We start from the raw sequence: 25,371 nt of genomic DNA, 5'->3' as shown, positions 1-25,371 counted from the left end.
TTTTCACATGCACTTCAGAGATATTGAGAACATAATATTAATGCAAATCTAATATTTCTAATATTATTTAAAAAAAAATGTATCTCAGTGGAATTCATTCTGCATGCTGAGCTATCTCTTACCTTTATGAAATTATCCAAAGAATATATTAATAGTTGATTGCAGACTGAATGAGAGTTAAATCTAAAAAGGATGAAACTTTCAAGATGACTGTTCCTATTAGAGTATCAGTGTAAACAGTACAACCCACAATAATGATGCCAGAGCTCCCATTCTTCAAAATAAAGAACCAATATCCCCATGTCCTATTTTCTGTTCCTTTATACTGTAGCATGCATTTATTTTGAAGATCTGGAGGGACCTTGCCCTTAGTCAAAAAGGACTTGAATAAAGAAATATTAATAAAATCACATTGAATTGACGTACGTAGCCTATATTTTAAATATGGATTGGGATAAATTCATTATTAAAATAAAACTTAAAATAAGACTGTATGCATCAGCCCTGATTTGATCTCTTTTTGAAAGCACATGCTTCGTAAAATGACTCTACAGAAGCAATTGATAAAACTAATTATTGATCGTTACTGGTTTTGATCTTCTTTTAAGTTATACAGTAACACTTATAGCACGTTAAATCATAACATATATATGTGAACACCTGAAATGTGTTTGTGTTAGTAGTGATGCGGCACTTGATCATCACATGACATATTTACTGCGTTTCTTTTGCTTTCGTGCAACCAAACTTGGTGCGCTCCGAAAGAATCTGCTCCTTCGCTTTCCTCTGATTGGATGAGCTTGCTGTCAGTCCATCTTAGTACTGCCCCCTCTAATGACAGCATGGTTGTATCTGCAGTAAATAATCGATGAGGAAGATCGTCTTTCTGTATGAAGTATGTCTTCATTTACATCTATTTATCATTATTTACATATGTTTATCAAATATACATATATTTATACTGACGATAGTTTGAAGTTCTGTCAGAAATGTTACTGAAGCGCTAAACGCAAAAGTTGCAAAGTTCAGCAGGTGCCTGCCTAGCCTCATTTTAATATTTAAATATATGAAAAATATGAATTATAATTTTAATCTATAACCATGGAAATCACAATATATATTTTTTAAAGGAATTGTAATTTCCGGCCTTACGTTTAAAAACAAAAGTAAAACTGTACATCAAGATTACATCAGTACATTATTCTGTTTTTTGTTTATTATTATTATTTTTTTAATGATACAAATAAGTTCAGTAATAAAATGGTAAAATTATGGGATGTTTTATTTTGTCACATTGTTAAACCTTTTAAAGTTTACTGTTTTATTGTTGTTTTAATTATTTTAGTACCAGCCTTTTTCTTTTCCCTTTGATTTTACAGGCACTTTATAAACTATCCACACTAACAGATTCAACCTACCATGAGTACAGTGGGAGAGAATCAGCTGCAGAGAATAATCAGAGATTTGCATGGTAAAATCACGCATGTTTAGCTTTTTCTAGAGACACTGCAAAATTTCAGTACATTTTCTGTATCTCTGAAATATAGTCATAGCTTAGTGTTCAGCAAACTTGTACAGTGTTACTTGTTGTAATCATCTACACAGTATTTTCACAACTGTCATGTGCATTTAATTGCGCAAGTTCCCTCTGTCAGAGAAAACTTGAATTTGTGATTTCCAGACCTGTTTAAGTCTTTGAAATCCCTAGATGTTATAAAAATTAGCAGAATTGCTGTTCCTTGCTTTAAAATGTTCACGCAACCTCCTATGAAATTAAATGAGGCGAGCTGTTTTAAAGGAGATTAAAACAAATAACTTCACATTTTCAGTCTATATTCTGCTAAAACCCAACTGTTTCTGCAGAAGCAGTTTCTGAGTTGAGCAAAGAACATTATGATTCTGGAGAGCCCATTACAGATGACAGCTCCAGCCTTCACAAGTTCTGTTATAAGCTGGAGTACCTCCTGCAGGTACGGCACAGTCTTTAAACTCGTTTGACATTTAATGCTTGAGTTTTCTTTCATCATCAGGAGCTCTTTCTTGAAGTTATTGTATCCAGCGTGAAATCTGCAACTACAGTATTCAGCAGAAATTTCCACAGAATTCAGACAAAGTTATACATCCTTGCCTTTTGTGTCTTCTCTGATTTCATTTTAATATTATCTATCAATAAAAGTGAAGTATTTAGTGCAAATTTGACCATGATTTCATAAGGGTCCAATTATTTGCGGGAAAAAAACAAAACAAAACAAATTCTACTTATTATGAGCCCGGAGACATAATTAATTTAGTTCTTCTTATTATTATTTTTTAAAATAATTGGTTAAGTACATATTCATTTCATCTTAATTTGACATTTAATTTGACTTAAGTTTAATTTTAGTATTATTTATATGCTGTTGTAGTATTTATTAATATTTTAAATACGCTTTTTTATATTTTCTGTTTTCATTTTAATTTTAGTTGAAGTTTTAGAAATGTTTATATTTGCATATCATTTAATCGTATAGCGCTAATTAATTTTTTTTTCAGTTTTAGTTTAATAAACTTCATTTATTTAATTTAGTTCTGTTTCAGAGTTAGTTTACCTAACTACGTTTAGTAGTTACCAAAATTAGTTATAGTACAACTGCTGTATATATCAATTCTGTAGATTTTTTTGCCAACAATAAAAAAAAAAAGATACGTTGAAAAAGTTTCTGGTGGAACTAGTTGTAACTTTACAAAAAGTAGAATATCCTGTGAAATTCAGTTGTTACCAGTGAACTAGTTTCTTGTTTTTTGATATAAAATTGATGGTGACCTGGATGACTGGGGATCTCCACATTCATATTTAACAAAACATCATGTTAAGAGTGATTGCATTGAGATTAACCTGTTGAACGCTGTGTCCAGTTTGACCAGAAAGAGAGGACCACATTTCTGGGCAGCAGGAAAGACTACTGGGACTATTTCTGTGACTGCTTGTCCAAGAATAAAGGAGCTAATGATGGCATTCGCTTCGTCAAATCAATCCCTGAGGTAATTTACTGCACGAGCCCAAAACTGTCTTCAGCAAGTGTGTGTTTGGCAGCAACCTGCCTTTTCACTTCTCTTTCACACTTTCATATTGCTTGTGTTCTGACATTTTTTACATCCGTTTTTTATTTGCACCTCTCTGGAGGGTTCAAAGCAACAAGCAGTGACATTCAGCTTCAGGTTGGTCATGTGATTTATAGGTATTCGACTGGCAGTAGTGACTCAAGGATCATTGTAAAGTTCACAGACAAAAGAACTGTACATTATACTGTACACCCAGGCATTTTATTCCTTTACCAAAACAGGTGGTTTTAATGATCATATTGTGGGAGACGAACCTCTATGTTAAAATAAACTTTTTAAACTACAAAGTATTAAATATACGTACTATGCTTAAGTATTAAACTTTAAATATATATATTTTTTTACATTTAGCATGCATTCCATCCCACATCATTTGTGCCACTGACAAATTGTGTAGCTTGTTGAAAGTAGGTGTGTGCGATTACTTTTTTAAGTGACAAGACTCATAGACGGAGGGACCTGAGCCTTATTAGGACTAGAATATTATAGAGGAGAGCCGTTTTGACTTCTTTTTGGATTTTAGTCAGTAAGAAACCACCTGAACCACCCTAAAAACCACCTAGGCATCACCCACAACATGCTGATTTATCTCAGACCAACCTACCTGTAAATAGATTAAAGCTGATCATTCTTTTTGTGTACTGTTCCCAACACAATCAGTTTTAGACATTAACTGGTATTACTCACGGATTATATTTTAATTAATTATTAGGGCATCCTTTTTTCCTTATTTAAAGAACAACTGTTAATGCATACAAAAATTCTTCAGAATTCATTTGTCACTAAAATGCAGTTTTCGAATCCAGAACAGATGCAGATCTAGTGTAACGTTTCCACCTGGTGCTCTTTGGTCACCCACTGTAATCTTCCATCTACAGACAGAGGACATTGTTTGTTTAGTTTGGCATATTACCATGCTACCTTTTCTGTATGCACTGTGTACAACACTAGTTGCAGTATTCAAATTTAGTGTGCACATTGAATGCAGAAATGTCCTATTTTTGCATTTGCCAAAATGTGCAGCATAAAACCAGATCACACTGCACTGAATACTGTATCCCACTATCAGTTCTGGGAAGTTTACTTTGGAAATTTAATAGGTTGCAGGTTACAAGTTACTCTATTTAAAATGTAGTAGTAGTGTCACTTTTTCAATTACTTTATTTAAGTTTTTTTTATTACTAAAGTTAACACCATGCAGGGTTAACCGTACAGTAGTGCTCAACACTGTCAGACTTTCACAACCCTTCATCACATGATTTAAGATGATCAAAGTTGAACACATCCACCACAAAATCAGACTTTAGTACCGCCTTTTACTTTGACATCGATCTGAAGTTCAGTGCAGATTTAAAATCATAAGAAATTGTTTACTGATGCTGTTTTTGAAACCAAATCTTTGCATAACTACAGGAAACACTGCATCTAACAATGGTTTGGGGAAAAAAATTTAAATTAAAAAATCATAATAAATGAAAGCATATAAATCAGCTCAAATATGGTTATCTAATAAGCATACGTTCAAATCTGTCTCTTTGTATATGATATGACGATAGTTTTCTCAAAACAAGTAAACTGAAGTGACTCAGAGCAGTTCTAGAGATTATGTTTATGTGTTCATGTACTCATATATTGAACACACCGCAAGCTTCAGTAGGCCTATGTGAGTAAAAGAAACTGCATGTCTGCGCCGTTAATTTCCACGAGTGGCGGACTGGGAAAAAAAAAAAAATCAGAAGGAGAAATCTCATACAAACAAATTGTGCAACATGTACAACTCTATTTTTTGTATGGACCTGACATATAAAAGGTTTAAATCTTTAGGTTGGAGACATGCAAAATAATTCAAAGTTCTGTCTTGAACTGCATCTTCACTTCCATTTTTCTTTTCAGTCTCTTTATTTTGGCCTGATATCTCTCTCTCGTAATTTTAATACTTAAGATCGAACAAAACTATACTTTCTATTGCCTACATGTCAAAATTAGTACATCACTACAATATCTTTATAGAAAAATCCTAGTCAAGGTTTTCCCCTTATACAAATTAACCATGCTTTTATTATAGTAAAAGTATAGTAACCATATTATTATTTTATTTTATTTTTTGACAAAGGGATTACCATTTGTTTTTATTTTGAAATAAATTGATTTGTATATAATTCTTTAATTTGTGGCTAGCATGGGTAATACAATAACCATTGTCTTTGGATTTATAGTAAAATCATGTTCATTTTCGCAAGGGTTGTGTTGTTGTCTGCCCTAGCTCCTCCTAACCCTATTATAAAATAGGATTATCTTTCTGCCAAATTACTACATTAACATTAAAATAGATAAAAATTATGTGCTTTATACATTATGCTGAGTTATGACTGATGAGCAATGTGCTGCTGCTCATTGACTAAGTTAAGAAAGACAAAACTACAATAGCATCTTTACAGATGAAACTGAGCTGCACTTGAAACCCTGAACAGTAGTTTTGCTTCACCTGTCCGCTTCCACAGTCCACTCCGGTCTCTCTTTCACATTGATAACTCTGATAAGTGGAAATAATCGCTTTAGTACATTCGGCAGGCAATTATACAACAATAATATTAAAATAGCGGGCCAAATCAGCTGCCAGGCCACTGTTGTCCCGATGTCCAGTCCACGCATGATTTCCACAGACACGCAGAACGTGCAGGATTTATATATTGTATTTTTTATGAATACGGCTTAGTATTCACAGACACTAGTCCATATCATGTTTTGATTCAAGTGTACTGACCTGCTTTTGATTTATTCGACTGTGTTTCTACATTGTGGAAATTATACGGCCGTACTGCACTTTGGGAAAGAAATCAATTACATTTGTATGTGGATGTGTGTGTAAATATTAAAATGTAATCCCCTTTGTAATATTTAACATTTTCTTAAGTAACTTTAATTTAATTACACATTTTTTCCGTTACATGTAACTAGTTACTCCCCAACACTGCCCACTATGCAGTGCACTCAGCTTGACCTTTCATTTCCAGGTGTGCCTGGATCAACAGAACAGAATCAATATCTTTTTCTTGATTCATTATTTGCTTGAAATGGCCAAAGTTTGATGTGTCTTATACTAAAAAGGAATAAAAGTGCAAAATAAGGAATTGTATATTTTAAGCATGAACTGTTTATGTTTAAGCAGATTATCTGCACATTGACCTTTGAATCAAGTTAGTGCTTCCTTTCAAAACTAAAAAAACAATTGTCAGTTGTTGTTAGCTCTATTATGATGTTCACAATGTGCATTGTTATTGTTTCTCATTCCATTACCATAAGAATCTTGTGGGTTTTTTGGATGTGATCAACAGATAAGAAGCTGTTGTGTTGTGGTCAGACAGAAACTTGTGTAATTTATAAGAGTGTAAGTTATCCAGAACATATTTCATGCTCAGGTCTCATTTCAAAACATACATATATTCCGTATTTAATGCATGGCCTTTGTGTTTACCCTGTGTGATTTAGTTGAAGACTTCATTAGGGAAAGGACGGGCTTTCATCCGCTACTGTCTGGTGCACCAAAGGCTGGCAGACACTCTTCAGCAATGTCTTATCAATTACAAAACCACATGGTAATGTATTCAACAAAAATGTAAACTTTACTTAGTGGGAACTTGTACAGGATGATTGATTGATTACTCCAAATGCATACTGTAGCTTTATTAAAGTAAACAAATCATTTGTATTTCCACTAAATGTCTAGTAAAATGTGTATTATTTGATATGAACAAAAAATTAACATGAGAAGTTATAATGATGATAGAATGTAGAAGTATGATATTCTAGTATAAACAATAGCAGTAGTACATCATGTGACCCAGGTTAATAAAAACATACAAAAAGCATAAAAAAGCATTAGTTACTTGCAATAAACGTTAAAATATATATATGTAAAATATAGCAAATCACAAACATATTTTATTTCAGCTAGTTGCCAAGGCAACATTTCTTATTTTGATGTTCCAAAACAAAGAAAACTGAAAGCAAAAAATTTATAAAAACTACAGTATGTAGTCATGTTTTAAAAAGCAGAACTAAACAAATAAAAATGAAAAAAACTGCAAACGAATGAAAATATGAATAAAAACTATGATAGTATCTCCATTATAGTAAAATAACACTGATGTGATGCACATATGCCTGAGACTTAGAATAAAACATGTAAACAACCATTTTGGTGGAAAGTGCAACCACATTTGGCTTTAAAGTGTGGTCAAAATATTCACACGAAAACAAAGTGCTTGCACGAAAAGAGTTGCATGCTCTGCTACCAATCTTTAGCAGGTTAGAAGATTTCAGCAAATAAGTCTACAGTAAATTGCCAATAATTATTTTTTTTTAATTTTTTTTTTTTGCACATGGCACAACATAGTCATTTGAATAGAGAATGTTAATGCATTAGTGCAAAGCTGCTCTTTATTTAAAAGACCTGAAAATGTTTATTCAGAACAAACTCATTCACACATTAATTTCTCTTCCTTCACCCACTTTCACTTCTCTGAAACAAGAAACTTCTTGTCTCAAAGTAGCATAGATACATGTCAGCTATTTTAATTGTAATACTGACAACACAGTTGTCCAAATTCCTGTGTTTTTTTTTATGGTACAAAAGGAAAGCTAAATTTGCGGAGCTGCCCAGGGTGTAACATCTCTGAGAAACAAGCATTCTGAGAACTCCACTCTTGTTTACGAGTGGTAATGATTTTTGTGTGTCATTCACAGTGAGTGGTATTATGAACGCAGTCCCTTCCTGAAGTCCCATCTGAACACTGATATCATTAACCACCTTTATGAACTTAATGAGGTCCAGTTTGATGTAGCGTCCCGAGGTCAGGACCTTGACTCTGACTGGCCCACTTTTGCAAGGTAATTCATGAGGATTTATCACATGCATTTCACAATAATAAAGTCACTATTTCAACACATTAAGACTCTAAGAAATTACATGATTTTTATGTGCATTTCACACATACAGAAAGACTGTGGGATCAGCTATCTCAGCCGCCCATGTGTGGAAACCACCCAGTCGCTGCTCTAGTGTGAACAGTCTGGTTAGCAGTTACTCACAGGTTTCATAACATTAGAAACACCTTTGACTTTAGAAAATTCATTGTGATCACTTCATATACTCATAATCTCTGGTCTCTGTACCTAATATTTAATATCCATAAATAGAGATTGGCAGTATCAATTCATTTATACATTTTGTGTTAATATGTATTTATTATTATTTATTTTTTTACTTTTTTATTTATTTATATGATTTTAATTACTAGAAATAAAAACAAGTTGTACTTTAAGTTGTAGTATATTTAACGATAACAACACTGTTGCATATTCACATTGTTGGCATACATGCCTACAATATGGGAAAGGGTTAGATTTTCAAGTGTGTCTTTCAGAAGTAAAAAAAAAAAAGAAAAGAAAAAAGGCAATTATTATAAAGTATTATAAGTACCTTGGCTATTATGGTATAAACTCAGTACTTTTAAAAAGTATTTAATCTTATGTAAATCTTATCGCATAAAACATGGCATTCTGAATGCTTTTTATATTAAATTGATTTGTGTTTATTTTTCTTTGTTTGTACAACCAATTTAATTTAGATTTAATACCACATTAACAATATTTTTATATCTCTCAGTATCAACAATAGACCAATGTGAGTGAAAGCATTTTGTTTTCTTTTATGGTTTAGATTTTGTTTTCCTAATGGAATGCAGTCACATATTCACTTTCGATTCATTTCAACCATTTTTCTCTCATGCAGCAAGCTCAGGAGTTTCTTCCAGGCCAAAATATCGGCTCCAGTCTTCTAGGTGATCTGGGGGAATTAGGTGAGTTGTCCTGTAGTGCTTCTGAGGACCTGCGTATTGAGCTTGACCAGTCAGAGTTAAAACAACAAGAGCTCCAAGAGAAGATCAAGCAACTCACTAGTGAAGCAGCTGATCTGAGGGCCGTGGTCAAAGACCAGCAGGAACTCTTGGCTAAAGGTCCTAATCAAGAGAAAGAAGAAGAGCAGCAGGTGGTGAAAGCTGTTAGAGAGTGCACAGATCGCCTCCATACCACCACACAGGGGCTGGAGGCTCTACAGAATTCAGAACGCAACCTAGAAGCCAAACTGAGCATTGCAGAGAACAGGAACATGGAGTTGTTGTCAAAGCTTGATGGAGCTCTGAACGAAAAAGGACAGCAGGCTTCCAACTACTGCGACTCGGCCTTGAAGATCCAAGAGCTCCTGACTAAGCTAAAGGAGGCAGAGGAAGAAAGGATTGAGTGTAAACGAGAAAGCGAAGACCGGGCAAGACTAGCTGAGAGACTTGCCCGGGAGCTGAAGCTTCAGGAGGAGAAACTTAAGGAGATGGAAGGAAAGCTAGACACATGTAGAGTGTCTGCCGACAAAGAACGAACAACTGCAATGCAGCAGGCTGATGAGCTGCAGATGAACATCAACCGCCTTCAGGGAGCACTATCTCTAAAGGAGCGGGAAACAGGGAACCTACGGACTCAGCTGCAGGATGTACAGAGAGCTCTGGAGGCCAAGGAAGGTCAACTGGAGGAGCACAAGAAAAGGATAGAAGAGGAGCTACAACACAAAAGTGTACTTGAGGAACAACTGAATGGAAAGATGACTGAGTTGTCCAGCGTAAACCAGAAGATCCTGCAACTGGAGAATCTCAACCAGCGGTTGACTGCGGAGAGTCAGTGCCTCCAAAAGCAAGCCAAGACACTGGAAGAGTACAAGAACCAGTGCACAAGTTTGATGGAGATCAATGGCAAGCTGATCCAGACTGTGAAAAGAAATGAGGAGAGCGGCAAGGAGTTGGTGCAAACCAAAAACGCCCTAGAGAGGGAACTGATTGCCACACAGGCCTCTGAGAGACAATTAAGAACCAGATTGGAGTTGTCTGGACTGACAATGGAGAACCAAAATCTTGAGGAGTGCATCCAGAATGGCCAGATGAACAGCGAGGAAACTGAAATTGAACAACTTGGGGAGAAGAGTATATCTATGTTGGAAAAATTCAATGAGAGTGGCAAGACAACAACTTCTAGACACCTACAAGAAGACAGTAAATCATCAAGATCTGATAATGGAGAATCCACTTCCAGGTTGGCTCTGGCTGAGGCCCAACTTCAGCTCAACATGAAGGAAGTTTCCAGACTCCAGGAAGAAGTCAAGGAGCTCCGGGCGCAGCTATTGGTGAGCTCGGAGGAGAGGATGAAGATCCAGGCTCTGCAGGAAGTGACAGAAGCCTCCAGAGAGGATCTCCAGGCTCAGACGGAGCAACTAAAGTCCCAGGTGGAACAGCTAAACCATAGGCATGTGGAGGAACTGCTTCGTTGTCGGGAAAGAGAGGACGCTCTGGTAAAGGAGAGGGATATGGAGGCTCTTGTGCAGATAGATATCCAAACAAACCTGACTGAAATGAGGGAAGAGCTTCACGAGTTGAAGAAGCAGAACAGCACGCTTGCGCTTGAGAATGGAGAGCCTAATGAGGTCTTACCCAGTACCAACACTGAGACCGCCGAGCTTGGAGTTCACGTTTGCATGCTGACGGGGCAGAACCAGGAGGCTCAGTTGAGACGGGAAGAGCTTTCTACCAAACTGCCGGAGCTACAGATGGAGGCACAGGAGGAGGTGGAAACTCTAAGTGATATGATGGAGGCCTTGAGAAAAGATAATTTAAGACTCCAAGAGCAGCTGAAGCAGACTGATGGGCTCCCAGAAGCCATGCAGAAGTTGCAGGGGAGGCTTGAACAGGTGGAAGAGGAAGCCAAAAGCGTCCAAGGGACACGACAGAGAGAAGTGGACACACTGAGGTCCCAGTTGAGCGATGAGGCTGCGCACCATCAAAATCAAGTGCAGGTAATTAAAGTAAAAATTCTCAAAGATGTAGATTTTTTTTCTGTTTTGTTCAGGCTGTTTTTAAATGTCTTTCTGAAGAGTCTGAATGAGCAACTTGATGCATTACGGAAGAGGCTGGACAACGAAGTCGAGAAAGTCTCAAGTCTTGATTCCAAAGTTTTGGAGCTTGAGGTTGGTATCTGTATCGTATTATCGTTCACATTACTTGCTGTTTCATTACCTTACTGTTTTCACTTTCCACTGCAGTGCTTTTTAATTGTTTTTCTATGTAAATATGATATTGACATTGTTCTATATCAAGTATTTGGCATGTTGAGGTAGCTAAATATTTCCAACCCTAATTATTGAGATTAGAAGTCTTTTAAATGCAAGAAAAATGTTTTGTTTAAAAGTCTGCCAACAGCAATTACAGTCAGCTGATTGAACAGAAAGATGCCCTCATTGGTGATTCTGAAATTATTATAAATCAGAAAGAGGAACAGATAAAATTTCTCAGAGTGGACTTAACAAGGTAAGAGATTTCTGTACTGCTTTTGAGGTAGTCAATACATTAAAATATATATATGAAGAAAAATAGCCTATAACACTTTCTACTAGTTGTTTTGAATGTCTGCTGGCCGGATTCTTTTTTTTTTTTTTTTGTCAGAGCGGAGGAGGAACTGGCTCTTGCAAAGCAGTCTTGTAATGAACTGGGCGTGAACTTAAGCAGAAGTGCGATGGAGAAGCAAGCCATTGAACTGAAGTTGTCTGCTGAGATAGATGACCTTTATCGTACCAAAAAGAATCTGGAGGAGAGGCTCATTGAGCTCATAAGGTGACCTATATACTGTAGTTACCTACCATATTTTTTTCCACTTAAATGTTTATCTAGAACATCAGGATAGATGTTCCCTACAAGCCAAAGAAATGCATTTGAAAATTCCTTTACTGTATCTGCTGAGTTGTTGCAAGCTGTTCTTCATAGAACTCTGCCACCCCCTGTAGGGACAAAGATGCTTTATGGCAGAAGTCTGATGCACTGGAGTTTGAACAGAAACAGAGGACTGAGGAACAAACCGACAGAGATGTCACATACTGTCTGAGCTGCCACAACCACTTCAGCTGGATGCTGCGCAAACATAGTTGCAGGTCAGGGGTAAAGCTTTAAGGGGAAATGGCATTTTTGGCAAATGTTGTTCTTCTGGCTTTCAGTTGCTAGATGCATTGAAATACAATTTTGGCATATTGAGACCTTATTTTAACCTAGAAATTGCCAGTGACAGCCAGGTAATTCTGTGCAAGCTGTGTTTGACACAGAATGTCACAGTTTCTTATATAAGAGAGATAAGAGTGTCCTCTGATTTTGTAGTTGCTATTGTAAACCTTCATTATACTTGTACAACCCCTTACTTGCTATGACTGGTAAATCATCAACTTGTTTTTAATTGCGAAACATTTCATGTAACATAATATTTAAAATGTAATATAATATTTTTGAATGATTTTTGTTCAAATTACAATATTTCCTTTAATTGTTGTAGTATGTAGGCATTAAACCATAATAATCGTCATTGTATCATTAAAAAATTGTATCTACAGTATCCAAATGTGAAAGTGAAAGTAACATGGCATGTGGCCAAGTATGGTGACCGATACTCAGAATTAGTGCCTTTGCATTTTTCTCATCCAAAGTGCACAGACACAGCAGTGAACACACACTGATTAGGCCATGACTTCCCTAGTTTGGGGTTATTAAGAAGATTTTGAAAGAAGACTGCATTTATTTAGTCAGAAATACAGTAAATACTGTAATAAATGTTTTTATTGAGTTTTCAGCATCATTACTCCAGTCTTCAGTGTCACATGATTCTTCAGAAATCATTCTTGCTGCTCAAGAAACATTTCTGATTATTATCAGTGTTGGAAACAGTTTGTATTTTTTGTGAAAACGGTGCTGTTTTCTTTGATGAATAGAAAGTTCAAAATAATAACTTTTGTATTTTCCATATTTTTGAACAGGTCCTGTGGTCGCCCTTTCTGTTACAACTGCCTCAGTCATGATGCAGGTGTCCACCAGGGCAGTAGCAGTGTGCGCTGTTGTAAGGACTGCTTCGGTCAGCGCCGTCCTGGACATGCGGATCTGGGTAGTCCTGTTCGTTCAGCCCAAAGCCCAAAATCAAGCCCTACACGGACCAGCACGCCTGGTGTCCCAGGTAAGATGGTATCCATCAAGGAGTTTTTAGGTGATTTGATATGTGCTGTGAATTGATTGTTTAATGCCTTAAATGTAAAAGTGCGATCTTTCTTTCTTATAATGGGTTGTAATTCTGTATGTAATATGAATGTTGTCCTCACAGGGGCACTGAAGTCCCCTCGACCAGATGACACAGCATATGACATCATCACAGAAGAGGAGGTGAACTGTGTCCAGGACAGCCACACCACTGTGCTGCCCACAGAGACACAACAGCTGTGAGACACACACATACACACACACACAACTGTCTTGTTAGCCCAGATTCTCTGCACTAAACACAATGCATTGAATTCGTGCAAAATTGAATTTGCTCCTGCTGAGCTGAACTCAGTTTCATTATTGGATTTATTTCATTCATCAGAGCAAATTTGACAGGAACACATGGTGCCTGCCAGTGTGTCTTAATGTACCACTAAGTAAACATAATAGTGAAACTTGCTAGTTTTGTTCCAGTTTCATTTTATCACTTGCAATGAAGTGTGCTATTTTTTAGATGGTGGTTAGATAAGTTTATCACAGGAAATGACATGTACGTGCATATACTCTATGTCTCGCAGAAGCAGCAGTGACATCACCAGCACAGAAGATTCAGATGAGCTGATTGGCTCAGTTCAGGACGCTGAGATTTGTCTGCTGAAATCTGGAGAGATGATGTGAGTCAGATACACATCGCTTATGATGGGTCCTGATTCCGTTTTGATCTTTGCACAATTATTGTCATTATATATTATTATTTAAATTCAATTCAAGTTTATTTGTATAGCGCTTTTTACAAAATAAATCGTTACAAAGCAACTTTACAGAAAATTATGTTTCTACAATATTTAGTAGTAGCTAGTAGTTTGTGCACATTTGACAGGATTTTAGAAAAAATAATAAAAATAATACAAGACGTAGTCAGCTAGACGATGAACTATCAATATTATTAATTAAGTTATTATATGATTCAGTCACACATTTAGCAATAATTGTTAGTTCTGTTTGTTGATTCAAGGTTAGCATCATCTGGGGTCCTCTGAGGGTCAGCATCATCTCTTCTCAGGTGTTCTGGATCTGGACTGGACTGGAGCTTGTTTAAATCCTAGTTACCACGGGATGTAAATCCCGTGGCGAAAAATAGAAACAAAATACAGACATCATTAGCATAGCTGCTGATCCAACAAAGTAAAATTAGTTTAACCCAAGCTAATGAATAAAAATGCAACTTTGAACAGATGCAACTACACTCACAATTAAAAAGATACATTATTTGAATGCTTGGCGAAAGAGATGTGTTTTTAATCTAGATTTAAACAGAGAGAGTGTGTCTGAACCCCGAACATTATCAGGAAGGCTATTCCAGAGTTTGGGAGCCAAATGTGAGAAAGCTCTACCTCCTTTAGTGGACTTTGCTATCCTAGGAACGACCAAAAGTCCAGCGTTTTGTGACCTTAGGGTGCGTGATGGATTGTAACGTGGTAGAAGGCTAGTTAGGTACGCTGGAGCTAAATCATTTAGGGCCTTATAGGTAAGTAATGATAATTTGTAACTGATACGGAACTTAATAGGTAGCCAGTGCAGAGACTTTAAAATTGGGGTAATATGATCATATTTTCTTGACCTCATAAGGACTCTAGCTGCTGCATTTTGGACTACCTGTAGCTTGTTTATTGAAGAAGCAGGACAACCACCTAGAAGTGCATTACAATAGTCCAGTCTAGAGGTCATGAATGCATGAACTAGCTTTTCTGCATCAGAAACAGATAACATGTTTCGTAGCTTGGCAATGTTTCTAAGATGGAAGAATGCAGTTTTTGTAACATTGGAAATATGATTTTCAAAAGACAAATTGCTGTCTAATATAACACCCAGATTTCTGACTGTAGAGGAAGTAACAGTACATCCGTCTAGTTGCAGATTGTAATCTACAAGATTCTGTGTAGTGTTTTTTAGTCCAATAATTAGTATCTCTGTCTTATCCGAATTTAATTGGAGAAAATTGTGTGTCATCCAATCTTTTACATTTTTAACACACTCTGTTAGCTTAGATAATTGGGAAGTTTCATCTGGTCTCGTTGAGATATATAGCTGAGTATCATCAGCATAACAGTGGAAGCTAATTCCGTATTTTCTAATAATATTACCAAGGGGCAACATATATATTGAAAATAGAAGGGGACCTAGGACGGATCCTTGTGGCACTCCATATTTTACTGATGATAAATGAGATGACTCCCCATTTAAGTAAACAAAATGGTAGCAATCGGACAGGTAGGATCTAAACCATCTTAGAGCCTGCCCTTGAATACCTGTATAGTTTTGTAATCGATCTATGAGTATGTCATGATCTATGGTGTCGAACGCAGCACTAAGATCAAGTAAGACTAGAAATGAGATGCAGCCTTGGTCTGACGCAAGGAGCAGGTCATTTGTAATTTTAACAAGTGCAGTTTTCTATGCTATGGTGGGGCCTAAAACCTGACTGAAATTCTTCATACATATCATTTTTATGCAGGAAGGTGCTCAATTGAGCAGACACAACTTTCTCAAAAATTTTAGACATAAATGGAAGATTTGAGATAGGCCTATAATTTGCCAGTACACTAGGATCTAGTTTTGGTTTCTTAATAAGAGGCTTGATAACCGCCAGCTTGAATGGTTTTGGGACGTGTCCTAAAGTTAACGACGAGTTTATGATATTGAGAAGCGTTTCTTCTGCTACAGGTAACAGCTCTTTCAGTAATTTTGAGGGTACAGGATCTAATAAACATGTTGTTGGTTTAGATACAGTGATAAGTTTATTTAGCTCTTCCTGTCCTATGGTTGTAAAGCACTGCAGTTTATCTTTGGGTGCGATGGATGAAACTGAAGTGTTAGACGCTGTAGAATCTACATTCGCTATTGTATTTCTAATGTTATCTATTTTATCAGTGAAGAAATTCATAAAGTCATTACTATTTAACGTTGGTGGAATATTTGAATCAGGTGGCATCTGGTAATTTGTTAACTTAGCCACTGTGCTAAATAAAAACCTAGGATTGTTTTGGTTATTTTCAATGAGTTTGTGTATATGCTCTGCCCTAGCAGTTTTTAGAGCCTGTCTATAGCTGGACATACTGTTTTTCCATGCAATTCTAAAAACTTCTTAGTTAGTTTTTCTCCATTTGCGTTCAAGACTACAAGTTAATTTCTTGAGAGAGTGAGTATTACTGTTATACCATGGTACAGTACGTTTTTCTCTAACTTTTTTCAATTTGATTGGGGCAACAGCTTCTAATGTATTAGAGAAAATAGTGCCCATGTTGTCAGTAATTTCGTCTAATTCGTGTGTATTTTTGGGTACAATTAGCAGTTGAGATAGATCAGGCAGGTTATTTGCGAATCTTTCTTTGGTGGCTGGAACAATAGTTCTGCCCAGACGGTAACGCTGCGACATATAGTTAATATCAGTTATACGCAGCATGCACGATACAAGGAAATGGTCTGTAATATCATCACTTTGAGGTACAATATCTATAGCAGTAAGATCGATTCCATGCGATATAATTAAATCTAGTGTATGATTAAAACGATGAGTGGGCCCGGTGACATTTTGCTTGACTCCAAAGGAGTTTATTAGGTCAGTAAACGCAAGTCCTAATGTATCATTTGCATTATCAACGTGAATATTAAAATCTCCCATGATTAGCGCCTTATCAACTGTAACTAGAAGGTCTGAGAGGAAATCTGCAAATTCTTTCAGGAATTCTGTATACGGCCCTGGTGGTCTATACACAGTAGCCAGAGCAAGAGATACATTAGATTTCTTTTGCATGTCTGACAGAGTAACATTTAGCAGAAGTATTTCAAAAGAGTTAAACCTGTATCCTGTTTTCTGGGTAACATTGAGAATATCACTATATATTGTTGCAACACCCCCGCCACGACCAGTCTGACGGGGCTCATGCTTATAACAGTAGTTTGGTGGAGTAGACTCATTTAGACCAAAATAATCATTTGGTTTTAGCCAGGTTTCAGTCAAGCAGAGTAAATCAAAACTATTATCTGTGATCATTTCATTTACAATAACTGCTTTTGGTGCGAGTGATCTAATATTTATGAGCCCAAACTTTAAAAATTGTTTTTGTTCATTTACTTTAAATTTTTCTGGTTTAATTACGATAAGATTTTTTCTAGATCCTACATTATATTTATATTTTGACCTCACTATTCGGGGAACAGACACAGTCTTAATAGGTTTTATTATATGTATATAATAACACCTATTAAGACACAGTCTTAATAGGTTTTACAGCGCAAGTACCTTTAGCATTTAAGCGGTTAGAACAAAACTCATCATAATGGTTATTTGAGAATTGTCAATATGATTAGTATTGGTGCAAAATTAATAAATCTAGTGTTTTTATTCATTCCCATGACAGTGAGTGAAACACATAATGCATATATTCATATATACACTCATGTACATGTAATTATTATTATTAGTAGTAGTATTAATGTTAGTGTTCCTGTGGCTCAATTGGTAGAGCATTGCATTATCAAGCGCAAGGTTGTGGGTTCGATTCCCCAGGAACACATGATAGGTAAAAATTTATAGCCTGAATGCACTGTAAGTCACTTTGGATAAAAGCGTCTGCTAAATGCATAAATTTAATTTAATGTTGCTGTTGTTAAAAATAAATAAATCTAGTATTGCAATATCATTCAAATGATTGTGCATGAAAAAAAAACACTCTTGATTGATCCTGATGTGCTAATGATTTTTGATTATAATAATAAGCATTAGTATTGCTGCAAAATAAATTAAAATAAATTCAGGTTTTACAATATTTATTAATTCCCATGACTATTAGTTAGACACACAACGCTCATGATGGATCCTGACGGCCTTAAGATTTTTTTTGTATAAACTGTTATTATTTATAATAATAAAAATAATAATTATGGTTGTTGTTAATAATATTGTTGAATGGTAATATTTATTCATGTCCATGACCAGCTCTGTGTTTTGTTTCACAGGCTGTCTGTGCCGTTCAGTGTGGAGGACTTGGTTCAGTTTGGCGATAAGTCCAGAGAACTCTTCATCAGGTCCAGCTGCTACAGTCTCATTCTCATAACCGCTGCACATCCGGGTCCTACGATCAGCTGGGTCTTCTCTTCTGAGCCCAAGAGCATTGCCTTCAGTGTGGTGTTCAGAGAGAACCTAGATACTCCTCTAGAACAGGCCAAGGTAACATACGCATGACATGTGGTGCTGTCACGCTTGCAGCTTTTGCCATAAATTCATCAGCATTTCTCAGTTTATTGGCCCATGTGCCAGAGTGCCAGCTTATGTCATACCGCTGCTATCCAGCCAATTTAAACCTGCTTACATTTAAATTGACTATGCTAGCTCTCTATTAGTAGTATTCTAATCAAATATTTAGTTTGTTGATGTTTTAACTATGTATATTTATACAAATATAATGCATAAATAGTGTGATGTCTGCGAGGACACAGGTCCGGTAATTCTGCAAACAGCAGCGTACTCGATAACTTCAGTCAGCTCGCCTTGACTACTGCAATTTTCCTCACTGTATATTTACAATAAAACAAAAAAGGATATGAAATACCACTGCCTCCTTTCATTTTTCATTTAGACATAATAATAGCAGCAGAAATGTACTTAGTTCAGGGAAATATGTATATATACAGTCATTACAAATGAAACTAAATATTATATTTCCGTCGACTGTGAGTGACGTCACTTCCCAATGCAAACATGCCCAATAAAATGGCCCCACCCCTGTCACTTGATTGACAGGTTTCCGTGTAGACGTTGGAAATTCAAATGCAAAAGGAATTGCGATTCCATTTGAGTTTTGGCAGTTTACATGCACAGTGCAGAGAGAGTGAAAAGGCAATGTGGTAATTAATATTGCTATTTAAATATGACAGGCTCATAGCTCGTAAGATATGGGAAACACAATTGCAAACGGACTTTGCATTTCCATTTTAAATTTGGCAGACACTGTGCGTTCGCTTAAACGAAAATGCAAACGGTAATTCGCGATTTGCATTTGCGTTTGGATTATGTCACATTGTATGCGTCCACAAATTGAAAACGCAATTGCAAATACAACGTGCAATTCCTTTTGAATAATGTCCGGAATATCATTCCATACTTTGCGTCACAGGAATAAATTACAATTTAAAATATTCAAATAGAAAACACTTACTTTTTCAATTATTATATTTCAGAATTTTAAGTTTTCTTTTTTTCTGTCATTTCATGTTTCACACACGAAACAAAATTTGTCCTCAGGACCAGCAGTGTGTTAGGTTTCTGTACGCTGCTGGTCCTGAGGATAAATTTGGTTTCATGTGTGAAACATGAAATGACAATAAAGGACCTTGAACTTTGAAACTTGACCCTTGAAATGAATGCAGCTCTTGCTATATAACCTGTTAACGTGTTTAGAAGATGGTGATGATGTCTGGACAGCTTTAGTGTAATAACGAATGGATCCTCAAACCTGGTTCTTCTTTTTCATTCAGGTTGTGATCCCTCTGACGAGATGTAACTCACATAAGGAAACAATTCAGGGTCAGTTGAAGATCAGAAACCCTGGAGAATATACTCTCATATTTGACAACTCCTTCTCCAGGTTGGTATTGAGATCTGTTAATTCCTCCAGCAGATCCTCTGTCGATCTCTCTTAAACTCGGTTCATGTTTTACTGTTCTTCCTGTTTGTAGGTTCCTCTCAAAGAAAGTGCTGTACAAGCTGAATATAGAGAAGCCAGAGGTCAGCAGTGGAAGTGATTGTTCTTCTTAGGAAAACGAATCATGCAAAATTCTGTCTCAGCCAAAAAAAAAAAGACTTAATGCTCCCAAGCTAAAAATGTTTTATGCAAAATAATAACTCTCTTTTGAATTTGGGGTGAAATACAACCTGGACATATTGTGAGATTCACCCTCTATGTAATTCATAATTTTAACACCCTCTTGGCAAACTAATAGCCAGAATGGTACAATAACTCTGACATACTTATCAAAGGAATGGACGGCAGAAAAAAACTCAATGAAATTTGACGTGATCAGTAGTAAAACAGATGAAAAAAGATGGTTTTTATAACAGATTATGCACTACAGAATGTGTTTTGAAATGGAATTATTGATGTAGAAATGAAAGAAATGCTTATTCGTCAGATTACTCACATACAGGGACGATCAGTTTCTTGAACGTTTTAGTTATTGCATATATATATATAATATCCATAAAAGTCTAAAAGATGCAAAAAATCTAAAAACTGATATAAATGGATAATAATTATAATATGGGCATTATAATATGGGCATCGTAGGTCTTTTTCAAAGCTTTATAAGTCAACTATGACTTCTATGCAGACATATAATCTGTATTCTGAAGGGACGAGTGCACAGTAATAAGAGGAAACTCCATTTCCTGGCCATCTTATTTTCAACCAAAAAATTAAATGAAATGCATTTTCATTCAGCTGACGCCAGGGAAAAATTTTAAAGCAATAACTCAGTGACTGTGTTTTTTGCATAAATGAGATTGGTGCAGTAACAGATAACTCCAGCCTGAAGAAGGTGGACATTGTAAGTTACACTTTTTGTAATGGCTGAACTTTAATAATAATCTTTGATTCTTCACTGTTGCACTTTCTGAATGTGTTTCCGAGGCTGTTGGCAGAACTGGATCAGAGTACTGTAAGCATATCAGAGTGAATAGCAGTAATTTTTATGTTCAGTTACTGTAAAGAGTTGTGATACAACAGTTATATTAAATTACAGCTAGTTTGAAAAGGAGCGGAATTAAAAGTGGCTCTACTTTGGACCCCCCCCCCCCCCCACACACACACACACACACACACACTCTGTACTGTATATATATCCACGAATGTTACATACATAATTGTTACTTACATTCATATACACACGCATATATATTTCTATTTAGCCGTATTTTACTTAACATTATATTTTTTTATTTAGTTGCCAATAAGCGTTAACTCTATAGAATTATTGTGTCATTGAGCTACTATAGTAATTTATTCATATTTTGAATTAGTTTTTATTTTTCTGTTTACATTTTAATTTGAGTTCAAGTCTTAGTAATTTTTTTTTTTTTTTTTTTTATAAGTTTTAATATAATTTTACTTTTTGTAAAAAATTAATTTAATTAACATTTTTTAGTTTAAAGTTTTGAAATAGATAAATGTTATTTTGGAGTTTATCTGAAATAAGCTTTATATACTGTATAAATACATACATATATATATATATATATATATATATATATATATATATGTGTGTGTGTGTGTGTGTGTGTGTGTGTGTGTGTGTGTAATTATATATAAACATATTAAGATTTTTTTTTTTTGATAATGTTTTATGGTTTTAGTTAAGTGTTTCATCTAATATTTACATTTTATTTTCTTTAAACTTTATTCTAACGGAAAAAAAAAAACAGTTGTAAATTTAGTTCACATTAACAATGCTCATTTTGTGTAATATTTTAGAACAAAGCACTGAAGCCACAGACCACCAGCACCCCTTAAGCATAGTAAAATAACACTCTCTCGTGGCATTGCCATCTGCTCCAGGAACTGTGATGAGCTCGGTCTCTGTGCATGCGTCCACTAAGGATATTGATTATTCCCTGCCAGGGCTGCATGCAGTCATGCTCAGATGCCGGTTGCCCGTGGTTACGGCTGCGCTGCAGAGGGCGAGCGCCGCTGAGATCACCGTGAAGTCCATCTGAGCACAGCGTGTTTGTGCTGCAGAGTCCAGACCGTTTCCCAAGGTTAATGAACCCATTGTAAATCAGATCACATCCTGTGACCGGCCTGAAATGATCAGAGATTTACTCACATACAGAGAGAGCGAGAGAGAGAGAGAGAGAGAGAGAGAGAGAGCTGGGGGAGGGGGTGTACAGAAATGTGAGTGGAATATAAAATCCTAGATCACACACACATACACCCACCAGCCTGCAATTACACATTCAGGGTTCGGGGGAAACAGATGTGATTATTTAAGAAACTACCTTTAAGAAAATGCATATTGGTTTACAACAAGTAATCTGAATCAGTGGCAGTGTTCATAATGAATTTTTGCCATCCTACTCACACTATTGCTGCAGTATTTAGTAGCTATGTATATTACATATCCCAGCTGGCATTTCAGCATTTATTCATGGATAAATCACTGTGGAACTGTTTCAGCTTTGCTAATTGATTCAATTTTGATCTATTTTTTATTGTTGGTAGAGTTGGGTTTAAAATGCTGATTTCTTGGTTTTAATCGATTCTCATTTTGATAAACCAATTTTGATTCTTAAATCCGAAAAATCAATCCTTTAGTTCATGCTGTTTTTAGTTCACTTGACTTTATTTGCAGCATGCATCCCATTCAATTAATCGCAGTTATGCTTTGTACTTTGCTAATTTTGATGTAAAATTATGCAAAGAATGCATTTTAAACTAAGCCGGCTGCTAGCCGCATTATCGAATTGCATAGACATTGGTATCAAATCACAAGCTTATGAATCAAAATAACCATAATCAGCCCAAGCTGTTTCTATATTTTTCATAGTAATCTTCTTAAAATGTCAATGTTAATTCTTAAGTCTTCTGTTAACTTTCATACAAGCATTTGGCATTAAACTACGTTCAGGATCAGTCAGGTGCCTACTGGGATAATATGCAAATGTTCTGCATGCAGAGAGATGACTGGCAACATTTGCAAAAATGTTGTACTGTTTTACCATTTCCCACAATGCAATGCATGTAATTTATTAAATGGTTCCTAAATGATCGCTATACATTTGGGCACATCTTGTGTAGGCCTACTTCAAGTCCTGTCCATCCAGTGTTTCCTGGAATGGAATACTGCACATTATGAATATTATACATTTAGTAGTAGGCCTATGCAATGTTGTCACGTGACCTCCATTCAACTCTGATGTACATTTTTATTTTTATTTTTTGTCAAATCTGGAAGTCCAATCAAATGAGTCAAGAAAGATTTCCGCCAGAGCAGAGTTCATTATGGGATATATGCTATTTATTTCAAGTTAGCTAATGTGTTCCCAGTCATATTGGTCTTATATTCAGTGGACGGCATTCTTGTGCACTCGTTGTTGGCTGACTGAAGTGGCTCACACTCCTCAAGCGTGTCCACAATGGCTCTGAAATATAAATAACATTATATCTTACATTTTAAGATTTATCGTTTGTTTACAGTATTTTTGGGGTTAATACAAGTTCAGCTCTTGCAAACCCCATATGCATTTAAAACTGCACGGAATGAGCGTTGTTTTGAAAGCGTAATGTTTCTCGAAAATTGCTTCCTGCAGTTCCTGTGACGCATGAACATGACGCAAAATGCAGAACATATGTTTAATGTGTGATTTGTCAGAGTGGTTTGGGCAAAGGACATTCTCTATTAGTTAGACTGTGTACTGCACGCACGTTTATGAGCACTAGGTGGCAGTCTCAGATTCACTTTTACTATTAAAATCACACCCATGAAGGGCACTGATGTGATTTATTATATCCGATTCTTGTAACTGCATTCATAAAAAGTCAAACGCTGACGAAGCATGACTTGAAAGACAATACATTGGCGATTTTTCTCTGAAAGCTGACTGTAAGAAAACAGATGAAACAGCACGTAAGTATCCAGACACCAGAATCTTTTTCCTATATTTGTTCACATTCTGTATCATATTTCTATTTAAGGTATATTTATACAGTTACATTACCCATCAGATTCACCCTCAGCTTCATTTAGCCAACTGTTAATAGTGGCATTTCACTTTAGCAAGTTGAACAAAAAATGGGATACACAAATCACTATTTCTCTCAGAAAAAGGTAAAAAAATAAAGTACATTATTAAAGCTAGTGTCCTGTGTCATGATTTCCTTCAGACATTGCTAACAATGTTCTTAATAACCTCTGCAAAAGGACAGATGACGAGCAACAGGCATTATTCATAATATGTAAATAAGGGCCACAGTTACTGCTGGCCTCTGAATCTGTTTACGTTTCAGTGTGTGAATTTTATTAGCATAATGAACAACCGCAGAAAGCTTTTATTCTCCTGAGCACTGTCTGTAAACTTATTCAGATTCTCTCCTGCTAATATGCCAGTGTTGCTAATCAATATCAAAGTGAATTTATGTGTGTGTGTGTGTGTTGTGTGTGTGTGTGAAAGAGAGAGAGAGAGCTGAAGACTAACAGCATTTGTGTCCCGTTTCTCACAGTGTTTGTTGATGTCAAGCACAGTTTCATCAGAGCGGTTTCTTTTCGTCCTCAGAGGCCGTTCATCACCATCAGGTAGCAACCGAGACCTATTTGTTTATTTCAGCTCCCTGCGACTCATCTCATTTCACTTCACTCTTACCTAATTTTCTGTTTTCTTCACCACCATGAATGTGAACATTCATGTCTCTAGATATTTCTTGGTTCCCTTCTTCAGAGTAAGTCTGTAAGATTTTTTCAGCTGTTTTAACAACACCCTGGAAAGCCGAAAAACCCTATAGCAACAGCATAGAAATGTATTAAAACCCACTCAGATTACAACCACATGACAACACCTGGGCAACCGATTGTCTCCTGTTAAAATCTGTACAAATATTATTTCATTAATTGATTGCAAAAAAAAATTTCCATTCCCTTTCCCCCCTTTCCTAGCTCATTTAGCTTTCCAATTGATAGCCTTTTTATCCGTTGTTTCCATGACAACATTTGCTGTAGCTCAAAACCTCTCAATAAAATGTCTTAATATGAGCAGAGTTTGAGAGACAGCCCTGTCGGTTCATCTGGGTTGAGATAACAGGCAGCCAACATCATGAATCAGAATATATTTTTAGTGATATAAAATTGATAATAATAGTTAGTGGTGCTTGCTTTGAATAAACACATACCCAGCCAAAAGAAGTAAACATATGTGTGCAGTCCATCCCATCATGCAGCTCATTGAGGAGAGGTGTGCTGTTACAATTGCACTTTTTGCTTTACTACCAGTAAGTAATGTCTCAGCAAGCAATTACTCAGAAAATACATCATACTGTTGCAATTGGCTAGTATCGATCAGTATGATGTATTCGGTTGCACTTGGAAGAGGTTCGACACATGAAATACCAGAGGA

The 25,371-nt window shown here is 36.0% G+C and overlaps 1 protein-coding gene across 2 annotated transcripts; it reads left to right on the top strand.

The window, feature by feature from the left end:
• Window positions 1–814: 814 nt before the first annotated feature.
• Window positions 815–21,026, top strand: LOC113113127 (FYVE and coiled-coil domain-containing protein 1-like). 2 transcript variants are annotated; one of them, XM_026279314.1, is made up of 18 exons: window positions 815–895; window positions 1,380–1,471; window positions 1,864–1,970; window positions 2,896–3,021; window positions 6,592–6,698; window positions 7,849–7,992; window positions 8,102–8,177; window positions 8,897–10,996; window positions 11,075–11,167; window positions 11,389–11,507; window positions 11,643–11,810; window positions 11,981–12,124; window positions 12,995–13,188; window positions 13,333–13,447; window positions 13,790–13,885; window positions 18,231–18,441; window positions 19,749–19,858; window positions 19,950–21,026. In XM_026279314.1, the coding sequence occupies exons 2-18, from the start codon at window positions 1,420–1,422 to the stop codon at window positions 20,026–20,028; spliced, it is 4,041 nt and encodes a 1,346-aa protein (XP_026135099.1). In that variant the 5' UTR covers window positions 815–895; window positions 1,380–1,419; the 3' UTR covers window positions 20,029–21,026. The 2 variants fall into 2 exon arrangements, with proteins under 2 accessions (XP_026135099.1, XP_026135095.1); XM_026279310.1 differs by having other exon boundaries at window positions 8,102–8,195.
• The last annotated feature ends 4,345 nt before the right edge of the window (window positions 21,027–25,371 follow it).

The sequence above is a fragment of the Carassius auratus genome, chromosome 2, assembly GCF_003368295.1.
Source record: "Carassius auratus strain Wakin chromosome 2, ASM336829v1, whole genome shotgun sequence".
Taxonomy (NCBI): Eukaryota; Metazoa; Chordata; class Actinopteri; order Cypriniformes; family Cyprinidae; genus Carassius; species Carassius auratus.
This window is presented reverse-complemented; position numbering and strand designations above follow the sequence as displayed.